The sequence below is a fragment of the Diadema antillarum genome, unplaced genomic scaffold (assembly GCF_040938485.1).
Source record: "Diadema antillarum isolate AM-2024a unplaced genomic scaffold, OU_Dant_1.0 seq00001249_RagTag, whole genome shotgun sequence".
In the NCBI taxonomy this organism is placed as follows: Eukaryota; Metazoa; Echinodermata; class Echinoidea; order Diadematoida; family Diadematidae; genus Diadema; species Diadema antillarum.
The window spans coordinates 88,811-103,220 of record NW_027272035.1 but is presented as its reverse complement, the minus strand read 5'-3'; the positions used below and the strand labels follow the sequence as shown (position 1 = coordinate 103,220).

General features: G+C 38.5%; 1 protein-coding gene across 1 annotated transcript; it reads left to right on the top strand.

The window, feature by feature from the left end:
• Positions 1-12,272: 12,272 nt before the first annotated feature.
• On the top strand, positions 12,273-13,821 carry LOC139745263 (octanoyl-[acyl-carrier-protein]:protein N-octanoyltransferase LIPT2, mitochondrial-like). The gene is made up of 3 exons (XM_071655664.1): positions 12,273-12,462; positions 12,860-13,141; positions 13,564-13,821. The coding sequence occupies exons 1-3, from the start codon at positions 12,273-12,275 to the stop codon at positions 13,803-13,805; spliced, it is 714 nt and encodes a 237-aa protein (XP_071511765.1). The 3' UTR covers positions 13,806-13,821.
• The last annotated feature ends 589 nt before the right edge of the window (positions 13,822-14,410 follow it).

The window sequence follows — 14,410 nt, the reverse complement described above, 5'->3', positions numbered from 1 at the left end:
TCAACTAACGTGGCCGTGTGAACATCTATTGCATTGCTAGACGGAAAAGCGGCCTTGTAACGACTGAGGTCGCTATGCCATTTCTGGCAACTTGGGAAAAATACGTCCCGCAGACATAAAACCTATAATCGGCTGGTTTTGATACCTTGCCTTTAATCACAATTTTCAGTGTAATGACGTCATCAAATTACAAAACAATGACATGGTCTTGAAAGAAAATTGTTCAAAGTACAACACCTCAGTCGTCGTCATTACATACTATGATCGGTTTGACAAAGTCAACCTGCAAAATGTTGCTGCAGTCGAAGCAATGTGGTCTCCAACACACAAAAAAGAGGGATATGGCGTGTGTGTGTGTCTGTGTGTGTGTATAGGTGCGTTTATATACGAACGTGATTTCTACATGGACGAATATGTAATACAAAATTGAAGAAAAAAAACCAGTAAAGTAGCTAATTATTTTGTTTCGTGATCTTGTGGGGTTCGAACCCGCAACCTCACGTCTCTGAGACGTCGCCTTTAACCACTCGGCGACACGTCTCGACGGGAAAATATGGGGAACGTTATGGACTTGAAAGACAGTTGTTCAATATATAACACATTCATCGTACGTTGTCAGTTTGCTATTGACATGACGATCTATCATTTGAATATGAGGCAGGCATTAGTACCTGTATGAAATTATTATAGGCATGGTTATCAAATTGCCCTAAAATATCCTTATAATTGCCTTATTTTTACACACAGTTACGCTATCCCTTTAAACTCGTCACAGTTTAATCAGAATCATTAACATCATACATTAGTACCATATTCAGTTCCATAGCTGATCACGTTTGCTAATCAATTAAGAGTAATTGTCTAGCATGTGTCATATGGCCAACCTGTATACACACGTATATACACACACACAATGCTAAATGTATGTATCAAACATCTGTAACACAGCTTTGAACTAACTATAGGAATTATCGCTGCACTTATCATCCATACTTTTTATCACTATCTGAAACTCCACAAAAACCACTAATTGACAAATAATCATCAATACAGAAGACTGAATACCTTTTTTACAATGTATAGCTTGTTACATGTATAAATCAGCACAAAGTAACCACGACTACATTGTGTTACTGAATTAATATGAACAAATTTCATGTTGTGACAGTATACTATATCAGTTTGAAAAGCCCAACCTGCAAAACTATAATTTTGCAGCAGTCGAAGTAATGCAGTCTCCAACGCAAAACAAAGGTATACTGTGTGAGTGTGTGCGTATAGGTGTGTTTACATGCAAACGTGATTTCTACATGGACGAAGGTGTAGTACTCTATTGAAGAAAAAAAGTAAAAAAAATATATTATTTTCTTTCGTGCTCTTGTGAGGATCGAACCCGTACGTGTGCAACCTCACGTTTCTAAGACGACGCCTCTAACCACTCGACCATACGTCTCGACGAGAAAATTAGAGGAACGTAAGCTTATGTACGTGAAAGATGAATCAGGAATCGTTTGGTCCGCATTCCATTCTCATTTTCAGTTTTAAATTGCAAAATTGTCAACCTCATGAGGAGATTTCAAAGAATAAAATGCATGATTACTGCAGCTTATTGTCACAGCTACAACATAAATAAGTTTCAGAGGAAATGAAGCAAAATCAGCTGAGATAAAGGTGCTTAAACGTTGTCAAGTCAATGCATGGTTTCTAAAAAAATCACCTCCCATAGACATAACACGTAAACTTGTCCGATTTTGCGTCTTTACCTTTAAACACAATTTAAAGCATGATGACGTCATCAAATTTCAAAACCATGACATGGACTTGAAAGGCAAATGTTCAAAGTACAACATATCTGAATTTGGGATAATATTGAGCTTAAACAACAGAGATACGAGCAAATGAATGTCAGAAACAGTACCTCAAAAAAATTAATTCCACTTTTTTGATTTCAGATGACGATATGATGACGTCATAATGTAATTATGGAAATAATGATACTTGAAACGTCATGTCCAATTTATATGCTTTTGTAATATGCAATAAAAACATAGGGTCACCTGACGTTTTAAAGAGCTATGGCGAAATAAACAAAGACATGTTTTTTCACTATATTTGCACATAGACGCGCACGCGAAATTTGAACTTTGACGCAAGTGCATTGCTTTGTTATTTGTAGGAATCGATTAGAAATCAATGGATATTGTTGCTCAAAGTATCAGGAATCCAAATCTGTCAAAAAAAGTGTATTTTCATGTTGCTGACGCGCTGTGCGCGCGAAAATGCGCGGACGGACGCGCACGCGCAAAATTGTTTGAAACGCATAAAATTGTCTGAAACTTCGAGATTTCCCATTGGAAAGTTGTTTTGAGCCTTTTAAAATTTTGACGCGCGCTTACGCGCACTTAATGATGTCCTAGGTAATTAGCATCAAAAGAAGTAAGATAGAACGTGACCTGAACTTTATGTCCACAAAAAATGATACAGAAATGACCTTTAGTTATGAAGTTATGATCGATCATGTAACATGGTCCAAAAATCACAAAATGGCGCCTAGACGACGTCATAGATATGTTACTGTCATGAAAACCTTATTGTGGCTAGATATTGTCATGAGACATGTTCCCTGAAAATGTCATGTTATTCCGTAATGTCATTCTTGAGATATTGATGACACAAAATTGTCCAGAAAGAAAGAAGAATAAAAAGAAACGAGATATGAAACTCGTCACACTGAAGACGAGTTAGGTGATACGCTTGGGGTCATCAGATGTCGGTCATCCGTGATCGACAAAGAAAAGAATGTAATACAGAACCTTGAAGTTCTAATGAGATACTTAGTTGAACTTTTTTGGGCCTACATTATTCAGATCACATTTGTTTTTCTGTCACACAAACTAAGTGGAAATTCTGTGCGTGTGCGACTAAGTCGATTTACGGACTTTTTGAGTACTTACAGTGCATAAACTTAGACCCCGTTTACGGTGCGGGGCTGGGCCGAGCCGCGGCCGAGCTGCAATCAAGGACAACCTCAATTGCGAGGCCGAGCCCCGCAATTTAGTCCGTTTACACTGCCGGGCTCGGCCGCGCTTTTGATTCGAACCTTTCAATATTTTGTCGTAGTGGCGCTCTACCCTTTTAAACAAACGCAATTTGGTATTGTCTGGTTTTCAGATCCTTTGCCAACTGAATTCCGTGGCGACGAAGTCGCCGTTCGGGCAAAGGCCTTTGTCGAAGGAGAAAATCCTTTGCAGGACAAAACCACCTTAAACTATACTAGTTTTCGACGTTGAAGTAGTTAATATCCTGAATAGCGAAATAGTACAGGCGAGGGTTTGGAAGCCAGACTAAAATTGGCCGCGCATTTAGCCCAGTTTGCGCTTACACTGAGAAAAAGGCCGGGCGCGACCGCGGCTCGGCCGCGGCCGAGACCACCTCCAGAGCGTGGCCTAATGCGAGGCCAATTTTGGCCCCGCATTTGGCCTTTTGCGCGTTTACACCGAACGCGGCCGAGCCTCGCACTGTAAACGGGGTCCAAGTGATCCTCGGCACGTACAAATAAAACATGACAATTAAGTGTTTATAACCATCCTGGCTTTAACAGTGGCCTTTTAAAACATGACCTTTGACCATTATTTACATAACCAATATGACTCCCTCTAATCTTGCTATCACAATGATCAGTTCAGAGAGCTCTTACAACTATATACAAGCCTGTGAGATTTACCAGCAGTAAAACCAATGAAGCCTCCGATACAAAACAGGGGATATAGAGCAAGTGAGTCTGTTTACATGAGAATGTGATTTATCCTGGACGAAAGTGATACCTCAATTAAAGAGAAAAGGGCAAAACATCACCTTTAACCATGTAACTATAGGTCTCCTCCAACTAAGAGTACACTTTGAACGTAAGCTTATACGTGAATGATAATTTATGACGATCTCACGTGATCGACACACATTCAAAGGGGACAGTTAGAAGTGGAAGGAGTGCTTAATCGTGTCATTAATTCCTAATCAATGACACCACTACTTTAGGCATATCATAATTTCTCATCTAAAATCAATGGCCTATAGGACTCATGCACCATTACTTGTATCGTGCATAAACTTTGTTTTTTAAGCTTTGAGTGAAACGTGTCATAACATAATTCTGTAATTCCATCAGCAGTGATCGATATAATAAAGAAGAAAGATATATCACCGTATTGAACGCTTAGAACCTAACGGGGGGGGGGGGGGTATTATAGCATGATACTCGGTTCTTTACTGCCCAGATGCCAACAACACCCATCACCCACGGCTACGCATAGAGAAACAGCCATGGCGAAAATAAAACTTTGCTTTCTCGTAGGCAGAATGACACAGAACCCCGTCAAACACACTTTTATTGGCAGGGATGGGCATGAAAAAGTGTATTACTAATACTAAACAGCGTATGCATTCCATTCATGTGGCGCGAGATACCTCTATAGCAACATAAAGCCTGTCTTCAACTCCGTTGGTCGAACAATGGCAACCTGAAATTTCAAAGAGATGAGCGAGACGCTATATACACCTGGCCCAGAGTTAATTTATTCAGTTCTCATTCCTACTTTAAGTTGGGTTATGCTATTGTAATCATTCCCATCTGCAGTATAACAAAACCAAAGTGAGGGAAAAGGGGAGAGAAAAACGAGAGGTGGCAAAAGGAAAACTGCATGCACAACTGCAATCCATGTCATTGCGTGTGACAGGTGAAGCAAATGTATTAGTTGTTATAGCAGTGGTTTATGAGCATAAACTGGCAAATAGACAGACAATGTCAAATATAAAAACCATCAATTTAATGTCAGAGAAGATGGTAAACAAGATGCATTGAAACTGTAACTAAATCGCTGCTCTTCTACTCGATCACGGAACGTCTAACTCTATATTCAACAAAAAACAAATGTTAGGGGAAAGAAACAAATTTAGATAACATTCTTAAATTAAAAACAAGAAAAAAAAATGTCCACGTCAGGATTAAAAAAAAAACGCCGCACGAACATGCATTATATTCTAGATGGGAATACGGTCTTGATGCAAAGGTCCAATGATTGTCTCATTACTTTAAAAGCAATCTATGGTTCCCTTACCATCACCAGTACCACACCACAATGACGTCTCTAAAATCAATGGTAGCACATTTATCATTGCATCATGCATTAACTCCCTTTGCCTAAACTACCAGTGGAACGTGTCATATTATATTGCGTATTTCGATCAGTAGTGATTGACTTTAAAGAAGAAAGATGATGCAAAAAATTGAACGCTTACCACATTGCTTATAGGGCTATTCCAGTTTGGTACTGATCTGTTCTATTCTCCCAGATGCCAGCAACATAATATCACCTATGGCTAACTAGTGAAACAGCCATGACGAAAATAAACGACAGAGAACCCCGTCATAATCACTACACTTGGAAAGGTGTTGCCCGAAATTCCTCATTATGAAGCAATATCAAGTCACTTCCTTCCCTGCCTGTCTTTAACTCCGTTATTTGGTCAAACAATAACCTGGAATTCCAAAGAGATAAGCGAGACGCCATGCACCTGGACTAGAGTTAATTAATTCAGTTCCCATTCATGTTAGTTATGTAAACGAACACGTTCCTAAATATCCTGCTACAGTATAACAAGAACAAATGAAGAGAAAAGGAAAGAGAAAACGAATCGTGGCAAGCGGGACACTGTAACAAGGGGCAATTTACAACATTAAGTGTGACAAAATTATTGAAGCAAACCCAATCTCCAAACTCCAATACAAAGCAAGGGAAATAGAGCAGCCGTGTTCACGGGTTACGTACACTTGATAAAATAATACGATAAATGACATCGGAGTAAAGCTGAACTGCCGAAAAAAAAAAGAGAGAAAAAAAAAGAAGAAAGAACGGATAAAAGTCCTGCGGGGGTCGAACCTCTCGCCTTCCGGTATGGCGTTATGAAGAACCAGCGCGCTAACAGATTATGCCACATTGCTGTCCTGAAGATCGAGTGCAAAACTTAAATGTAAATACTATTGTGACAGTGTCGACTTGTGATGGCGCTATTCAATTTCTCACAAGTGGCAGCGTGGATTCGATCAATATACAGTTGCAAAGAAAAATTGGGAATCGTTCCGTACAGATTGCATTCTCATTTTCAGTTTTAAATTGCAAAATTGTCAACCTGATGAGGAGATTTGAAAACATAAAATGCATGATTACTAAAGCTTATTGTCTAAACTACAACATATTTATGTTTCAGAGGAAATGGAGCAAAATCAGATGAGGTAAAGGTGCTTAAACGTTGTCAAGTCAATGCATGGTTTAAAAAAAAATCACCTCCCATAGACATAACACGTAAACTTGTCTGATTTTGAGTCTTTACCTTTAATCACAATTTCTAGTGTGATGACGTCATCATATTTCAAAACCATCACATGGACTTGAAAGGCAAATGTTCAAACTGCAACATATCTGAATTTGGGATAATATTGAGCTTAAACAACAGAGATACGAGCAAATGAATGTCAGAAACAGTACCTCAAAAAAATCAATTCCACTTTTTTCATCTAAAATGACGATATGATGACGTCATCGCGTTTTCCTGGCAATATTGATACCAGGAATGTTATTTACAATTCATATACTTTTGTAATATGCAATAGAAATATAGGGTCAACGGACGATTTAAAGAGCCATGGCGAAATAAACAAAGACATGTTTTTTCACTATATTTGCAGAAAGACGCGCACGTGGAATTTCAACTTTGACGCCAGTGCATTCCTTTGTTATAGGTCGAAATCGATCGGAAATCAATGGATATTGTTACTCAAAGTATCAGGAATCCAAATCAGTCAAAAAAATTGCATTTTCATGTTGCTTACGGGCTCTGCGCGCGGAATTGCGCGGACGGACGCGCACGCGAGAAAATGTTTGAAACGCTTAAAATTGTCTGAAACTTCGAGATTTCCCATTGGGAAGTCGTTTTGAGCCTTTTAAAATTTTGACGCGCGCTTACGCGCGCGTAATGATGACCTGTGTAACTAGCGTTAAAAAGTAAGATAGAGCGTGACCTGAACTTCATGTCCACCGAAAATGATACAGAAATGACATCTAGTTATGAAGTTATGATCGATCATGTGACAAGGTCCGAAAATCACAAAATGGCGCCTAGATGACGTCATAGATATGTTACTGTCATGAAAACCTTATTGTGGCTAGATTTTGTCATGAGACATGTTGACTGAAAATGTCATGTTATTTCGTTATGTCATTCTTGAGATATTGACGACACAAAATTGTCCAGAAAGAAAGAAGAATAAAAAAAAACGAGATATGAAACTCGTCACGCTGACGAGTTAGGTGATACGCTTGGGGTCATCAGGTGTCGGTCATCTGTGATCGACAAAGAAAAGAATGTGATATAGGCACCTTGAAGTTGTATTGAGCGTGCATGCAAAACCGTTTCTCTAACCACTCGGCCACGGGACATCCCCGGAAATGGTAAGGCAAAAAAGAAATGTATAGATATTACAGGGGGAAAAAGTCAATGCCCACTCAACAATCGTGGCCGCGTGAACATGTATTGCATTGCTAGACGGAAATGCGGCCTTGTAACGACTGATGTCGCTATGCCATTTCTGGCAACTTGGGAAAAATACGCGCCGTAGACATAAAGCCTATAATCGGCTGGTTTTGATACCTTGCCTTTAATCACAATTTTCAGTGTGATGACGTCATCAAAGTACAAAACAATGACATGGTCTTGAAAGACAATTGTTCAAAGTACAACACCTCCGTCGTCGTCATTACATACTATGATCGGTTTGACAAAGTCAGCCTGCAAAATTTTGCAGCAGTCGAAGCAATGTGGTCTCCAACACAAAAAAGAGGGATATGGTGTGTGTGTGTGTGTCTGTGTGTGTGTATAGGTGCGTTTATATACGAACGTGATTTCTACATGGACGAATATGTAATACAAAATTGAAGAAAAAAAGTAAAATAGCTAAGTATTTTGTTTCGTGATCTTGTGGGGTTCGAACCCGCAACCTCACGTCTCTGAGACGTCGCCTTTAACCACTCGGCCATACGTCTCGGCGAGAAAATATGAGGAACGTAAACTTATGTATGTAAAAGCTGAATCGGGAATCGTTTTGTCCACATTCCATTCTCATTTTCAGTTTTAAACTGCAAAATTGTCAACCTGATGATGAGATTTCAAAAAATAAAATGCATGACTACTGACGCTCATTGTCTCAGCTACAACATACTTAAGTTTTAGAGGAAATGAAGCAAAATCAGCTGAGATAAAGGTGCTTAAACGTTGTCAAGTCAATGCATCGTTTAAAAAAAAATCACCTCCCATAGACATAACACGTAAACTTGTCCGATTTTGCATCTTTACCTTTAATCACAATTTAAGGTATGATGACGTCATCATATTTCAAAACCATGACTTGGACTTCAAAGGCAAATGTTCAAAGTACAACATATCTGAATTTGGGATAATATTGAGCTTAAACAACAGAGATACGAGCAAATGAATGTCAGAAACAGTACCTCAAAAAAATTAATTCCACTTTTTTGATTTCAGATGATGATATGATGACGTCATAATGTATTTAGGGAAATATTGATACTTGAAACGTTATTTTCAATTCATATGCTTTTGCAATATGAAATAAAAACATAGGGTCACCTGACGTTTTAGAGAGCTATGGCGAAATAAACAAAGACATGTTTTTCGCTATATTTCCACATAGACGCGCACACGAAATTTCAACTTTGACGCCAGTGCATTCCTTTGTTATAGGTCAAAATTGATCGAAAATCAATGGATATTGTTACTTAATGTATCAGGAATCCAAATCTGTCAAAAAATGTGCATTTTCATGTTGCATACGCGCACTGCGCGCGGAAATGCGCGGACGGACGCGAACGCGCGAAACGCTTAAAATTGTCTGAAACTTCGAGATTTCCCATTGGGAAGTCGTTTTAAGCATTTAAAAACTTTGACGCGCGCTAATGCGCGCGTAATGATGTCCTAGGTAATTAGCATTAAAAAGTAATATAGAGCGTGACCTGAACTTTATGTCCAACGAAAATGATACAGAAATGACCTTTAGTTATGAAGTTATGATCGATCATGTAACATGGTCCGAAAATCACAAAATGGCGCCTAGATGACGTCATAGATATGTTACTGTCATGAAAACCTTATTGTGGCTAGATATTGTCATGAGACATGTTGACTGAAAATGTCATGTTATTCCGTCATGTCAATGTTGAGATATTCACGACACAAAATGTGCCAGAAAGAAAGAAGAATAAAAAGAAAGAAAGGAAGATTTTGACAAACACAATAGGTGATACGCTAAAAGCGTATCACCTAATAAAGAGAGATTTTGACAATCACAATAGGTGATACGCTGATAGCGTATCACCTAATAAAGAGAGATTTTGACAATCACAATAGGTGATACGCTGATAGCGTATCACCTAAAAAGAAATAAAGAGAGATTTTGACAATCACAATAGGTGATACGCTGATAGCGTATCACCTAAAAAGAAATAAAGAGAGATTTTGACAATCACAATAGGTGATACGCTGATAGCGTATCACCTAAAAAGAAATAAAGAGAGATTTTGACAATCACAATAGGTGATACGCTGATAGCGTATCACCTAAAAAGAAATAAAGAGAGATTTTGACAATCACAATAGGTGATACGCTGATAGCGTATCACCTAATAAAAAGAAAGAAAGGAAGATTTTGACAAACACAATAGGTGATACGCTAAAAGCGTATCACCTAAAAAGAGAAATTTTGACAATCACAATAGGTGATACGCTGATAGCGTATCACCTAACTAATGTATATAGATGTTGGATGTTGGAGATGTTGTTAGAACTTGCAGTCCATATAGATTTGTCTTACTTTCATGCTAGCATTATTCTGATTATCTTCTCTTCCTACCTCATCTCTGACTAATAGCTACTCTCCTTCTCTCTGTAGTGAGTGCGCTCTGGACATTTTTGTTTTACCTTGATGTTGATAGTTCTTGATTGGACACTAAATTGGGACATTTCCACATACACCACACTGTGTGACCGTGTGTTTGTTCCATAAGAGATAGGCCTTCTCTACTTTTTCTCTCTTTCTCTCTGATTTGCTTTATCAGCAATTCTGCAAGGTGTTTGAGTAGTGTGTCGAAATTTCTATACGAATTTATGGTTTTATCTTAATTCCTATCAAACACGGTGCCGCATTTTCTGTTTGCTATTAGTAATGATTATAAGATTCTGTATAGGTTCCACCGCACATAATACCCACTTGTGACGTACTCTAGACTGCTGCTGCAGCTTTAAATCCACTCTGTATCATGAAATATAATCTTAAAGTCTACATTGAATTTTCAGATATTTGTTATAGCAATAATCAATTATTCATTAATCTCTAGTATGTTACAAACTAATTTGTGTAGAAATTTAACAAATAAAAATGAAATAAACTTGTATTATGCGTTATCGTTAGTATTTAAGACTTCCATGTTCGTGAAAATATTGCTAGTATCAACTGAAATTTGGAAAATCCATTTTCCTCGTATATGATGTTGAAAAATATGAACCCGTTGCTTGTTCTCATTTGTATTGGTATAGGTAGACTATAACTTGTCACTACATCCCGCCTGTGCAATAGATGCATTGCTAGGTAACTAATCATTATTATAATGTACCTAAATGGATCCCTGTCATTAATTTTGATTGGTTGTTTGACATTGATCATTGTTTGTCCCAGTTTCCTATTACGTTATCTTTCATGCACTTGTGGCTCCCCAAATTACCGTGCAATCTAAAATCTATGCGATTTGCTCCATTTGCACGCACACCCAGAGCCCGACACACTATGTACTGTAAGTAAAACGCTTGGGCTTGCAGTGTACATGCGATCATGCAATTTATTTCTAAATTCATAAATCGTCATCAAATGACAATGATCTATTCTTAGGTATTGTATAAAACAAATAATGTTTTTCTTTTTTTCATTCGTGAAATGGACAGAACATTAGGTGACAGATTCAACTCGACTATTATACACCTCGTTGGATGGATCATTATTTCATTCGATAAGTACCCTCATGCTCTTGATGAGAATCAACTACATCGCCAACTTTGTGCTATTTTCAAGTTTTTGATGTCATCGTTATATGATTGCTATCGTCATCATGACCATATCTGAAACCGTTCTTTGAATACATGTACATGTAATTATTATTTACAAGAAGACGCTTGCCTTGGAAGTATCATTAACTCACACTAAACGGAGAGGGCGGAATGCAAATCAATGTAAAAAAAAATGCATTTATTTATGAATATTCAAATTTATGCAAATTAAATTAAACTACACAGACACGAAAAACACATCTGAACAGTCCTTCTGTCATTTCTCTCAACTTTTGGAAGGTATGTACTTAGTATTGTAGAATTTCACATTTTCTTTTCTAGATCAATATGACGCTGATACCTGATTTTGGAAACGGATCTAGACTTCTAAATTGAAATGCTCTCGTACATATTCGGAGCTCGCTCGGTTGTTAATGTCTTCTCTCGTTTGTATCATTGCATAGTCCCATACATTGATATTTGTGTGAGTGATAACAAATTGTTTCTCACATTCAGTTGCCTTGTTTGTTTGTTTGATTGCTAACCTCGCCTCGAGGCCGTGCGCTCGCATACATACGGCATAGCGTCTAACTGCTACACTGTACATGAGAGTCATATGTCGCTGCACAGCAAGCAAGTCCAAGGCGAGCTGTCCACGGCATCTGGTCGGGCTACAACAATTAAAACATTATTTGTGTCATGAGTGTAGCTGGTACCCTTGTATTGGTAACACTAACCCTAGGGGAAATGTGTAGAAATCCAGACATGTGCAGGTAGAATGTGCGATTATGATTAAGTTGCCAGAAAAATGCTATGTATGCATGCATATCATGCATGGTCACCAGGCCAGGGCAACTGAGATTTTCGTCATCACATGTACTAAAAACTTATGCAACACCTGATGCACATTTGCTTTATTATATTTTCAGTGTTCTGTCGCTATGATTTCACTTTTCAGTGCATTTTTGCATCATGATGATGGTTATCTGGCTCGGTGGGGTGTTACACTGTTATTATTTCGTCTTCTTTGTTTTGTTTTGTTTTGTTTCGTTTTCAGACTGTAAGAATTTCATCTGGAGAAATGAGACCTAACTCCTTCAGATAGCCATGGGTTTAAGGAGACTGGTATCCGTCCTCAATTTAGGCTGCATATCATACAGGAGAGCCTGGGATCTGCAGCAGAAATTGGTCAGACGACAGCTGGATGTGCTCCAGTCAATCACAGATAAGGAGCGACGGCACGAAGGAACTCAGGACTTGCTCTTACTATGCACACACAGTCCTGTGTATACAATTGGTAAGCCAGTTTGTTTGTTTGTTTGTTTGTTTGTTTGTTTATTTATTTTTCATGAATTCTATCCTTTATAACTGTAGTGTAGCATGTCATACTAGTACCTAAACACCAATAGGAGTTGACGTAGCAGTGACTGGTGAAAACTTTCCTAAGTAATCCGAATATCAAGCATTGCATCAATTGCGACTGACTGGTTTAGCACTTTCTCTGTTATTTCAATGTTATTCATATTATTTGATTCTTTACTATTCTATCCTGTTGTGTTGTGTTGTGTTGTGTTGGGTTGGGTTTTATTCTATTCTGTTCTGTTCTGTTCTGTTCTGTTCTGTTCTATTCTATTCTATTGTATTCCATTCTATCTATCGTTTTATTATCTAAACCTTTGTGGCTTGATTCCAAGGTATCAGAACCAAAGGATATTCTCCTGACGACGAAGAAAGACTCAGATCACTAGGTGCCAACTTCTTTCGGACTGAGCGAGGAGGATTAATCACCTTTCACGGCCCGGGTCAGCTGGTGGCCTATCCCATCCTGGACCTGACTCATTATAATCGCAGTGTGCGATGGTATGTGGAACAGCTAGAGGGCGTCGTTATCAGGACGTGCGATAAGTTTGGCATCCAAGGTGAAAGGTCACCTCACACTGGTGTCTGGGTCGGGGATAGGAAAATTGCTGCAATAGGTGAGTGATTTAGTAGGCAGACATAAAGTGCTCGGATTGTTAAAATGAAATGACTGTCTATTTAACTTCATTCATTCTGAACCCACTGATTAAAGAACTGGCTGTGTTGTGGGAGAACATGTGGAGAGAGAAAAAAGCTTCAGTAACTGAGTTCCTTGAAGATAAATTGTAATTTGTATTCAAGCTTTTTCTTTCCTTTTCCAGACAGTGATGTAAAATGTACTGCCTGCATCAGTGTTATCATCTGTTTGTTGCACCTTAGTTTGCGAACAATTAATGGCTTTCTACACTGCAGGAGAGAATTGGACATTAATTTTAGAAATATGCCAGCAACATGCGTTTCATCAATGAAATTCTATTTTTATACTCAATTTGAAATATGTGTTCAGTCATTCAAATACAACCATAAAATTTCTGTGCAGGAATTCACTGTAGCCGCTACATAACAAGCCACGGCCTGGCACTCAACTGCAACACTGATTTGAGCTGGTTTGACCACATCGTGCCATGCGGGATTGAGGGTAAGGGAGTGACCTCGCTCAGCCGGGAGCTTGGGAGGGATGTTGCCGTTGAGGACACCATAGAACCATTTCTGAACTCCTTTAGTGAACAGTTTGGATGCATCTTGGAGGATGCAGACAGGGGCAGGCAGGGCGTGGCATAGAGATGATGTGGTGCTTGTTGCTATGGAGAGACAATTCTTACTTGATGGGCAGACAAAGGACATTCAATTTACACGCAAACACTATAAAGTTGATGACTCTATATTATTCTTATTTATACAATGCCTCAAAAGATTCTTATTGGTCAGCTGCTCTTTTTGTAGAGCATTTTTGAATAGCACACAGTGATGTCATCCATGTACAGTTATGTACTGACTACATGATAGGCTGCTAAGTATGCAGGTTAGCATTATTGCTCACCTCTGACAACTCAATATTCATATTTTTGCCATGAGCACTCTATCAGTTACTGTCAGTCATTTTACTCAATCACTTCCTTGTCCAATTGTACCAGTTGCCTTTCCTGAGAAATGGTTAGCAGTACTGAAATATGATACCATGAAAGTCCTTGGCTTGGACCGCACTCATCAACTTCCAAAATGTTGTGTAAAATAAAATACTGTAGTGGTCTTTATTCAAGCAATGAAACAAGATTTCACAATCTGTTAAACATGGGATTCTCTATTCCAATTGGATTTGCCTCACTGAATAGAGCATCTTATCTTTTGCCACATGCAAAATCTTGTGCCATTGCACTCTTGACCAT